Source organism: Ostrea edulis, chromosome 2 (assembly GCF_947568905.1).
Source record: "Ostrea edulis chromosome 2, xbOstEdul1.1, whole genome shotgun sequence".
Lineage (NCBI taxonomy): Eukaryota > Metazoa > Mollusca > Bivalvia > Ostreida > Ostreidae > Ostrea > Ostrea edulis.
In genome coordinates this window covers 45,113,003-45,125,732 of record NC_079165.1, presented here as the reverse complement: position 1 = coordinate 45,125,732, position 12,730 = coordinate 45,113,003, and the positions used below count along the sequence as shown (strand labels likewise).

Here is a 12,730-nt window from a genome sequence, read left to right as displayed (position 1 = left end):
AATGAAAGTATCTCTTACAGAAATATGGCATCATCAACTTGTAAAAGTTCAATAGCATGTCAATGAAAGTTTTCTGAAAATTACCATTTTGTTCAATTGTTTTTCATTTAGGAAAATTTGTCAACATCTGTCATATTCTAGATAAGTACCAAGTATTAGCACTTTTTAAATACATATCAGGTACTCCTTTTAAGATAATACCACATTGTCATTTTTATGAACAATATGTGAATATTTTGAAAAACAGGGCTAAATATTAGGGTAAAAGTGTACCTTTTTTTCATTATCTTATGATAACTGTTTTCTTGCAGTCAACAATCAACATTATATTTGATCGAGTTGGAAAAGTCGACCCTGTCACAAGAGGCATAGAAATAGCAGTCAACTACCTAGGAATCCAATTTGATGTCAGTAAATATGCCACCAAAAATACCATGTTCATGTAATGTGTAAATGCAATTTGTATTAATTGTGCGAGTCTTGTAACACCTTAGTCAGTATGTTTGGTATATCAAGTATGTGATGTTAAATAGGCATGCTATATATATATATTATCAGATGATTGTATTTGTTTTGTCGCTGCAGGTGGCATCTGGTTTTAGCTCACCTTAAGCCAAAACTTTCCTGATAAAAATTTGCTGTTGTCTTTGAATTGTCACATTTTCTACTTCTTTTCCAGAATCACTTTGCCAATTCAACCAAACTTGGTAGAAGGTATCCTTAGGTAAAGGGAATTCTGGTTTGTTCAAATATGCTCCTTTCCAAGGGTGATGATTAGGAAATAGTAAAAATAGGGTGGAGACTGGGGGGATTTAAAAATTCCTCTCGAGAAATACTGAACCAGAAAAGCCAAATTTTACATAAAGGTTTTCTTTTATAGTATTGATGTTCCAACTACAACACCAGGGGCTAGCATGGGATTCAATAAGGAATTAAAGTTTTACATAGAAAAATAGTTTTGTTTAATAATCAGGGTGTTTGGTTTTTTTTTCTAAACATGTCCCCCATTACTTGATTTAAAAAAAACATAATGACACAATTATGATTAATGTGAAGTATTCTCTAGCAGTTCTAGATTCCATTTTCTTCATCCCATGACCCTGGAGTAAAAGTAGGAAAACAATATGGGACTTTGTTTACATTGTTAAAGGATACTCAAAAGTTCTGAAAAAACAAGAGCAATATCATAGGATATACACAAGATACAATGTATATTTAATTTAAGGGAAATTTAGAGCAAGATTCAAGGATTTCAGTTTTATCATATTACAACATTGACTTTATTTGACGATTCAGCTTTTGACCAGAATTGGGATGGATGCAGAGGGAAAATTTGTAACACTAAAATCCTGTATAAACTGATGTCTCCCAAATTAATTTAGTTTTAGCTGTCATGACATGAACTTGTGAGTCTTTATCCATTGTGAGCAAAGTGACCAAGGTGAACACCGTGGCCCATGGGCCTCTTGTGAATTCACCTATATTATTGACATTTGAATGTGTAGGAACATTGTATATGAATTATTTGAGATCACAAGTACCTATGTGTTTTATTTTTACTTCATTAGGTGAAATTCTGGTCACAGCAAATTTCATTCCTTCTCATAGGAATCATCATAGTAACCTCAATAAGAGGTTTACTCATTACTTTAACAAGGGTAAGTGAATTTCATATATAGCATATATTTGTAGGCCACTGTTACTAAAGTCAAGCATATTGTACCCCCTGTTCATTTGTCCATTATTCCATTGTTTTGTACATTGTTTGTCTGGCTAAATCAGCTACTTCAGTATTCAAGCTACAACTTTAAAGTTAGCATACACTAAGGGTGTGCATCAGGATTTTGGTTATCATAAAGTTTGTATGAGTAACAAGAGGTTGAATTTTGTCAAGTTTTTGTGAAATCATGCATGTAAGGAAGACATGGCTTATCTGGTCACCTCTAACAAATTTCAAGGTTAGAATAATTATGCAGCAACTTAGGCAAGAATTACAACTTCCATGGCAATGTAAACTAGGCTTTACAGTCAGTTAGACATAGCATATTACATGTAGAAATATTTTGTTTCATTTATAACTTTATAGAGAGACATGATTTACAGTAGTGGAGAGTAAAAATATGCCACAATATGTACACTAAGCTGCATATATTTTCAGGATTTAGATTTCTTTTAAATTTGCTGTGTAATAGATGCATCAAATGAATCCTGACATCATTGTTGATTTACCCAGTAATCTAGTTTTATGCTTACTTTCCCAGTAATCTAATGTGTTATGCTTACTTTCCCAGTAATCTAATGTTTTATGCTTAAGCTTATCATGTATGATCTTTGTTTTGTACAATCTATATTCATGTATAACTATAGAATAGGGCACACCATTATATTGATATTTATTATATACCCATCAATGTATTGTTCTTTGATACTGTGGATTTCACAGCGTGTGATCCGGTTTTCCGGATCACCACACTGTGGTTTTCTGATTCCGTATCAGTATCCTCTGAAACTGATGCCGTCACAATGCAACAACGCAACGTTATTTGTGGAAAATATTGACCGCGTCACAAAACAAAACTGCATACATAAAACAATTTTATGATATGTCTGTGTTTTTGATCATTTGGATTACATTTATTATCTCATAAATGTGGATTTAAAATGCATAAGGGGGTATATAATAAATTTATCATTACTACAGTAACTTGATCCGATGCGTTGGATCACGTCTTGTTGACAGGCGCGGATCATCAGATTAAACTCGACGCTTCGCGTCTCATGTGATCTGATGATCTGCGCCTGTCAACTTGACGTGATCCGATGCTCCGGATCAAGTTACTGTAGTAATAATATATGTTTACTTACTGGATATATTTTCAGTTCTTCTATGCTATTGCCAGCAGCAAGTCATCTAATGTAATAGTCCTGTGCCTAGCTCAGCTAATGGTAAGTAACAAAAATACACTGTGACAGTCCTGTGCCTAGTTCAGCTAATGGTATGTAAAAAGAATAGTCCTGTGTCTAGCTCAGCTAATGGTATGTAAAAAGAATACACTGATATAGTCCTGTGCCTAGTTCAGCTAATGACATGTTACAAGAATACACTGACATAGTCCTGTGCCTAACTCAGCTAATGATATGTTACAAGAATACACTGACATAGTCCTGTGCCTAGCTCAGCTAATGGTATATAACAAGAATACACTGTGACAGTCCTGTGCCTAGCTCAGCTAATGGTATGTAACAAGAATACACTGACATAGTCCTGTGCCTAACTCAGCTAATGGTATGTAACAAGAATACACTGTGACAGTCCTGTGTCTAGCTCAGCTAATGGTATATAATAAGAATACACTGTGACAGTCCTGTGTCTAGCTCAGCTAATGGTATATAACAAGAATACACTGTGACAGTCCTGTGCCTAACTCAGCTAATGGTATGTAACAAGAATACACTGTGACAGTCCTGTGTCTAGCTCAGCTAATGGTATATAACAAGAATACACTGTGACAGTCCTGTGCCTAACTCAGCTAATGGTATGTAACAAGAATACACTGTGACAGTCCTGTGTCTAGCTCAGCTAATGGTATATAATAAGAATACACTGATATAGTCCTGAGCCTAGCTCAGCTAATGATATGTTACAAACATACACTGACATAGTCCTGTGCCTAGCTCAGCTAATGGTATGTTACAAAAATACACTGACATAGTCCTGTGCTTAGCTCAGCTAATGGTAAGTAACAAGAATACACTGTGACAGTGCTCCAGTTTGTAACAGGCTTAGAGTATCTTATGTCTCCTGTCAAGCATAGCAAAATGGTTGTCACTCAAAAATTTTGTTATATATCTGTCACACTCAAATTTTGTAATATGTCTGTCTATCACACACTAGAATTTTGTAATATGTCTGTCTGTCACACACTAGAACTTTGTAATATGTCTGTCTGTCACACACTAGAACTTTGTAATATGTTTGTCACACACTAGAACTTTGTAATATGTTTGTCACACACTAGAATTTTGTAATATGTCTGTCACACACTAGAATTTTGTAATATATCTGTCACACACTAGAATTTTGTAATATGTCTGTCACACACTAGAACTTTGTAATATGTCTGTCACACACTAGAATTTTGTAATATGTTTGTCACACACTAGAATTTTGTAATATGTCTGTCTATCACACCCTAGAACTTTGTAATATGTCTGTCTATCACACACTAGAACTTTGTAATATGTCTGTCTATCACACACTAGAACTTTGTAATATGTCTGTCTATCACACACTAGAACTTTGTAATATGTCTGTCTATCACACACTAGAACTTTGTAATATGTCTGTCTATCACACACTAGAATTTTGTAATATGTCTGTCACACCCTAGAATTTTGTAATATGTTTGTCACACACTAGAATTTTGTAATATGTCTGTCACACACTAGAACTTTGTAATATGTCTGTCACACCCTAGAATTTTGTAATATGTTTGTCACACACTAGAATTTTGTCATATGTCTGTCACACACTAGAACTTTGTCATATGTCTGTCTATCACACACTAGAACTTTGTAATATGTCTGTCTGTCACACACTAGAATTTTGTAATATGTCTGTTTATCACACACTAGAACTTTGTAATATGTCTGTCACACACTAGGACTTTGTCATATGTCTCTGTCACACACTAGAATTTTGTAATATGTCTGTCTATCACACCCTAGAATTTTGTAATATGTTTGTCACACACTAGAACTTTGTCATATGTCTGTCTATCACACACTAGAACTTTGTAATATGTCTGTCTGTCACACACTAGAATTTTGTAATATGTCTGTTTATCACACACTAGAATTTTGTAATATGTTTGTCACACACTAGAACTTTGTCATATGTCTGTCTATCACACACTAGAACTTTGTAATATGTCTGTCTGTCACACCCTAGAATTTTGTAATATTTAGTCTGTCACACACTAGAACTTTGTAATATGTCTGTCTGTCATACCCTAGAATTTTGTAATATTTAGTCTGTCACACACTAGAACTTTGTAATATGTCTGTCTATCACACACTAGAATTTTGTAATATGTCTGTCTATCACACCCTAGAATTTTGTAATATGTCTGTCTGTCACACACTAGAATTTTGTAATATGTCTGTCTATCACACCCTAGAACTTTGTAATATGTCTGTCTGTCACACACTAGAATTTTGTAATATGTCTGTTTATCACACACTAGAACTTTGTAATATGTCTCTGTCACACCCTAGAATTTTGTAATATGTTTGTCTGTCACACACTAGAATTTTGTAATATTTAGTCTGTCACACACTAGAACTTTGTAATATGTCTGTCTGTCACACACTAGAACTTTGTAATATGTCTGTTTATTATATACCCACCAATGTATCGTTCTTTGATACTGTGGATTTCACAGCGTGTGATCCGGTTTTCCGGATCACCACACTGTGGTTTTCTGATTCCGTATCAGTATCCTCTGAAACTGATGCCGTCACCATGACGTCACAATGCAACAACGCAACGTTATTTGTGGAAAATGTTGACCGCGTCACAAACGAACCTGCGTATACAAAACATAATTTCATGGTATGTCTGTGTTTTTGATCATTTGGATTACATTTATTATCTTATAAATGTGGATTTAAAATGCACAAGGGGGTATATAATAAATTTATCATTACTACAGTAACTTGATCCGAAGAGTTGGATCAGGTCTCGTTGACAGGCGCGGATCAGATCAAACTCGACGCTTCGCGTCTCGTGTGATCTGATGATCCGCGCCTGTCAACTCGACATGATCCGACTCTTCGGATCAAGTTACTGTAGTAATAATATATATTTATCACACACTAGAACTTTGTAATATACAGGCTCAAATTCGTAGTTTTATATCCATTCTATATACATTTTATAGTTGGTTTATATTTACTGTAGTTCTAATAGTCATAGTTCTGATTAATCTGAGATTCCTCTGACTTTTATACCCGCTTTTATATTGTGACATCTCCCCCCGCACATGTAAGAGTATAAAAGCGGGGATAAGAGTCAGAGTAATCTCGGATTAAGTTCTGATGTACATTGAAAATAGCGAAAATCAAACTTCAGTTAAAATAAGAGTGTGCACAGGCAGCACAGCATATTTATATCATGTCTTATGCCACATATATCTCTTATACACTCTTTCTACAGAATACTCTTTTTAGATACATTTTGGTAATACTGACTCTTTAAGTTTCCTTATATATAGTGAATATCAACAATTTCACAAAATCCTTTATGAAACATGAAACCAGATTTATTTGAACCTGAAAGATATTGCTTCCAAATTATTTTGCAATCTGAATCTGAAGAAAAATATTGATAAGATGTTTCACATGTATTGAATACTGTCACTAAATACTGGGATGACCCAGGTCATATTGTCAGGGGATCAGGTAAACTACTGGGATGACCCAGGTCATATTGTCAGGGGATCAGGTAAACTACTGGGATGACTCAGGTCATATTGTCAGGGGATCAGGTAAACTACTGGGATGACTCAGGTCATATTGTCAGGAGATCAGGTAAACTACTGGGATGACTCAGGTCATATTGTCAGGGATCAGGTAAACTACTGGGATGACCCAGGTCATATTGTCAGGGGATCAGGTAAACTACTGGGATGACCCAGGTCATATTGTCAGGAGATCAGGTAAACTACTGGGATGACTCAGGTCATATTGTCAGGGATCAGGTAAACTACTGGGATGACCCAGGTCATATTGTCAGGAGATCAGGTAAACTACTGGGATGACCCAGGTCATATTGTCAGGGGATCAGGTAAACTACTGGGATGACCCAGGTCATATTGTCAGGGGATCAGGTAAACTACTGGGATGACCCAGGTCATATTGTCAGAAGATCAGGTAAACTACTGGGATGACCCAGGTCATGTTGTCAGAAGATCAGGTAAACTACTGGGATGACCCAGGTCATATTGTCAGGGGATCAGGTAAACTACTGGGATGACCCAGGTCATATTGTCAGAAGATCAGGTAAACTACTGGGATGACTCAGGTCATATTGTCAGGAGATCAGGTAAACTACTGGGATGACCCAGGTCATATTGTCAGGGGATCAGGTAAACTACTGGGATGACCCAGGTCATATTGTCAGGGGATCGGGTAAACTACTGGGATGACCCAGGTCATATTGTCAGGGGATCAGGTAAACTACTGGGATGACCCAGGTCATATTGTCAGAAGATCAGGTAAATATGTTAATGAGGTACTGATTTCATGGATGAAGCATTCTTATGTTTTATGACAGTGTATTTTCTCCATTTGAGTTTGTTGGTGTGTCAGACTGTCAGTACACCACAAGTCTTTCAAATATTAATAATTTTACAGTAGTTTTAAACATGAAATACATGTAATGCTTGGCCTGAGGTTTCACCTTTCAGGCTTTTCAATCTATCATATACTAAGAGCATAGTGTTATGTTTTTTATTGTAGGGAATGTATTTTGTAAGTTCTGTACTTCTCATCAGAATGAACATGCCACAGGAATACAGGTAAATCTATTGTTACTATGGAATCATCATCATTCATGGGGGTCGATCAATGTTTGTAGGTTTCATTGGTCAAGCTTACCCCAAGAATTTACATCTCACGGACATTGATACACAATTTTTAAGTTTATTTTTCAAAGCAAGGATTTTATTTATACATCAACCACATTTGGTGCCAATAAACAACTGTATGCATTTATCTTACATTCAATTACTTGAATTCAATCATTATTATAATGTATATATCCAATGTAAATACAAGTAGTGTCACATGAAAATGTGCAGTCACAATTATAATCAAATTACAGTCCAACACGACGGAAAGCATCTTAAAAATTGTGTTTTCTTAGTTGTGTTTTTTAAGTTCCAACAAACCAGTAAAATTTCAGTTACCCACAAACATTGATGATTGCATGGTAATTGAAAGATGTATATTGAAAGCTTTAAAGGTTGCATTATTTTTTCGTAACAATATTTATTTCAACATACTGTACAGACTTACTTGTTACATCATCAGAACATCTTAGATCTCTTTCTGTTTCCTGGGCTAAATAGAATACTTTCAGGATTAGATAGAGTCTTCCATGATGAAATTCACAAGAATAATACACAAAAAAAGTATGTGTAATCATGGGTGAAATTAATTTTCATTGTTATAATAAAAGCATCTATGCTACTTTACATCACACTTTGCATCAACATTGGTACCGTACAAGTTTTACATTATGACCCCTGGGTCGAGGCCTCTGCTGGTGGACTGTTAGTCCCCAAGGGTCTCTACAGCCCATTAGCTAAGTACTTCGTTACTAGCTTGAAAATACGGATGTATATTTAATTGTCATGATAAAATTTAGAAAGTCATTTCAAAATTAAGGATTATCTCCCTCACGCATAGCTCTTATCCTTTGACGAATTTGACTCCACTTTTTTGGCACACTGTTTTTCCCTATAATAGCTCTAAAACTTCATTATTATTTCGGATTTCAAACATTTCGGTTGAGCATCACTGAAGAGACATTATTTGTCGAAATGCATATCTGGTGCATCAAAATTGGTACCGTACAAGTTTTACTAAACTGAGAGATAAGTTGAATTTTGATGTAATAATCTAATTAAACCATTGAACCAATCTGTTATGTTAGGTCAGCTGAGACACTCGGGTGAAATCATACATAAATGCAAAAAATTACGTAGAGTCTGCTCTAGCTAGTAGAGCTACAGTTTTGACTAAAGATAATTCCCTTTACACAAGGATGTCAATATTGGTGGAATTTGGCCATGATGAAATACAAATTACAAATAGTTTATGCTCAACTGGGAAAAGCTTAAAAAAAAGGGGGGGGGGAGGGGTTATGTCACAATTTGCAATTTGAAATCCAGTGAAACATCACATATTGCTGTTTAACATATCTATTGGTTTGTTGTAGATCAATTATAACACAAGTGCTTGGAGACCTACAGTTCAATTTCTACCATCGTTGGTTTGATGTTATATTTCTTGTCAGTGCACTCTCCAGTATTGGATTCCTATACATTGCACACAAACAAGCACCAGAAAAGACAGTGAATGGATACTAGTGACTAAATGATTCACTTCATAAATAAAATGAAAACTATGCTCAAAGTGTTGTTTCTCTCAAAATCATTTGTTTCATCAACAAAAGTCATGATTGTATACAATATTGGTTTAATCCTTTTTATCCCCTCGCAATTTGAAATGAGAGGGGATATAGTATCAAGACCATTCTTGTGGAGTAAGTATGTGTGTGAGTGTGTTTTAATGTGTATATAACACAGACCTTGTGGAGTAAGTATGTGTGCGAGTGTGTTTTAATGTGTATATAACACAGACCTTGTGGAGTAAGTATGTGTGCGAGCGTGTTTTAATGTGTATATAACACAGACCTTGTTGACACTATACAGCCCACACAAATTGATTTGATATTTTCGTGTGTGGGTGAGTATGTTTGCATGTTATTGTGTATCATTGAGCTTGTAGGCACTCTACAGGCCTCATTTTGTTTGCTTGATTTATTTTATACTTCACATGTAGTTTGTTATTAAGAGAGGAAGACTATTGATTTTGGGGTCAAAAGGTCAAGGTCACTATAGGACTTCATAGAGAATGCTTGTAGATGCTCTACATGCCATATTTTTTGCTCAATTGATGTCAAGAGAGGAAGAAGCCGATTAAGTTTGCTGTCAAAAGATCAAAGGTCGCTATGGGACTTCACAGAAAAAGCTTGTACACACTCTACAGGTCACATGTTTTGCTTGATTTATTGGATACTTCACATGTAGCTGTTATCAAGAGAGGAAGAACCCGACTTATATTGGGGTTCAAAGGTCAAGGTCACTAAGAGACTTGCATTGCAAAGGGATACCATGCTTGTTCTGTACTGTGTGGTGCTAAAAATAGGACATACTTAACTTTCGGGTGTTGCTATAGAGGTTAATTTTTATAATATACATTACTGATTAGGGAATTCATTGTACCATATATTCAAATAGAATCATATCATTTATTGGTAGAGATATATACAGTTGTAGATAGATACATTGTAGATATAATATTGCCATCTTCAAGGGTGGTTTTTTTTGTTTGACCAAAGTTAAATATATTACACCAATGTTCATGTTAATATTATAAAAGTAAAATTGTTTAATTGGTGTTCAATTTCTGATGTATAGTCATCTGAACTCCAGAGTTTTACATTCCCTTAAGAGAAGTTATTGTGGAAAGTGATGCAATGTCATGGTGGATGTGGTTGATCAAAACACAAGCTGGTGTACATACATGTATATCTGTTGAAATAGTCTATGAATACCAAATGACAGAGACATTTTGAAATGAGCCAAAAATAATTTTGTGCAGTACTTGGGATAACTTATTAATGATGCAACCAACCAGTAAGCCCAACTTTAGTTTAAACAATATTTTATTCAATAAGTAATTATATAGGATTAGGCAAGAGGCATAGCCTATAAGTACCCTATACTCTTTACAACTTACATCCTTACAACGTATGTCAAGCCCAAGTTTAAAGTGAAAATGAATATACAGGTTCAAACTATAGTATATACAAGTTTTACAATATAGAGGATATGTTAATTTTCCATGTCTTACAATAAGTAAATTAAAAAGGGGAATCTCCAAAAAATTTCTACTCTAGACTTTTCAAAAACATGTAAAAATGTAGATTTCACATGATAATAATAACTTATTGCTCCCAAAGGATTCTCTGAACCTGTGAAAAAAATTGAAACATGTATGGGAAATGTCTCAGAGAGAAGAGGTTGGAGTGGAGTAGAAAAAAAACCAGTCAACTTTAACCCAAATAATAATTCATCAGTAAATATTAAAAAAAATCGGTTAGACTTTGTATTCAGCTTAGATAGCAAATGCTAAGTTAGTCCATGAAAGGTTCCAAAGTTTATTTACAGCAGGGTCCTTTATCTGGTTTTGCACAGATGTTTACATTCATAAGGGAGTTACTAGTGTTGTAGGAAGCCGGTGAAAACCCACGTGGGTGACCACCATACCCTTTTATCTACAACTACTACCGATAATGAGGACCGAATCGGGTTTGCAAAAAAAAGATCCTTAAAGAATCATTTCATTGTCCATACTAAATAGGACATTATAAGAGATCCCTGGCCGTCATGGAATATATTAGTTTACAATTAATATGTGTCCATGGCCAAATTTTTTTTAATTCTTCTGGATTTTTAGGTCAACCAAGTAACCTATTACTATTGGTCTGTGTCCATTGTGTGACACGAGTTGGTTTTTAAAAAACATCTTTGGTACCCGGGTGAGGGCCAAAATGGTCATGGTGATTAAATGTGCATGTTAACAATTCAACATTTTTAACTTATTAACTACCCTTCCAATTCTTTTCAGATTTGGTATTGAGCATCTTTAGGAGGAGGGTATAAATAATTAAATTTCAGGACTTCTGCACCCCCAGGGCAAGGCAAAAATTGGCCAATTTTTCAAAAATCTTCTCTACAATTGCATGTGTAAGACAATATGTGTCCATGACCCCTTTCCCCATTTTAGTGAATAATTTTCAAAGTAGTTCAGATGTCAATTTCAAGGACACTAAATTTGGTACCAATGGAAAGGTCTTCTCACAAGAAATGAACATGCTAACTATGAAAGTAGTGCCGTAAGGTTTAAAAGACATGGCTTTTATTCAAATTTTCTAAAAGTAGGTCAAAGGTCATCTGGTCAAAGATTTTGGTACCAGTAGAAATATTTTGCCACAAGGAATACACATGCCCAATATGAAAGTTGTCCCTCTTATGTTATTAAAGGTGTGACCAAGGTTGAAGTCTTTATGAAAATTTCTAAAAACTGTTGGAAAGGTCTTCTCGCACAAATAAAAGCAGTACCGCTACAATTTGGAAGATATGGCTTATATTAGAATTTACTTAAAAAAGGTCGAAGGCTAAGGTTACCAGGTCTGATTTTGGTGTCAATGGAAAGGTCTTGCCACAAGGAATACACATACCAAATATTATGAAAGCTTTACCTCTTATGGTGTAAAAGATATGGTTAAACTTTTTTGCCACAGACGGGCAGGCCAAAAATTATATGCCCCCGAATCTTTGATTCCGGGAGCATAAAAAACTAAGTGTGTAGTAATGTAGAGCAGGAAGGTTTCTACCTGGAGACGGAACCTCTACCCTGGGGATCATTAAATACACAAGGCCCCAGGCTGCAGGTCATGAAATATACAATTTATGTCCTTGTCCCAAAAATGCTTCATACCAAAGAAAAGAATTGGAATGGTAGTTATCAAGAAGTTGGAAGATGTTAAAATTGTTAACATATGATGGATGATGCTAACCAACTGCAATAGGTCACCCAAGTGACCTAAATATAAATTACACTTATTCTGAAGTCTGCCTTATAAAATGCAATAAGCATGCACATTCAGGCAAACTGAAAGAAAACAATAGTGAGCAAGCTCATATACCCCCACGCTCCAACATTGCTTGACAATGCCTCACATAATGAATGGTAATGCTATGCATTACTGCAAGAACAGAACAGATGGGCTCGAAATTTTAAGCTCAAAAGGGGCATAATTCCCAGAAAAATTATTGAATCAGAATTTCCTGGGTATGTGCATATCTACAGTGTG

At 35.2% G+C, this 12,730-nt stretch overlaps 1 protein-coding gene across 1 annotated transcript in view; it reads left to right on the top strand.

The window, feature by feature from the left end:
- LOC125678403 (Golgi pH regulator A-like) overlaps positions 1-9,195 on the top strand; it is a 31,007-nt gene extending 21,812 nt beyond the window's left edge. The window contains exons 11-15 of the mRNA XM_048916834.2: positions 312-407; positions 1,569-1,658; positions 2,881-2,946; positions 7,522-7,580; positions 9,005-9,195. Of these exons, the coding sequence (XP_048772791.1) occupies positions 312-407; positions 1,569-1,658; positions 2,881-2,946; positions 7,522-7,580; positions 9,005-9,155 (462 nt within the window). The 3' untranslated portion in view covers positions 9,156-9,195. The remainder of the gene's footprint in view (positions 1-311; positions 408-1,568; positions 1,659-2,880; positions 2,947-7,521; positions 7,581-9,004) is intronic.
- The last annotated feature ends 3,535 nt before the right edge of the window (positions 9,196-12,730 follow it).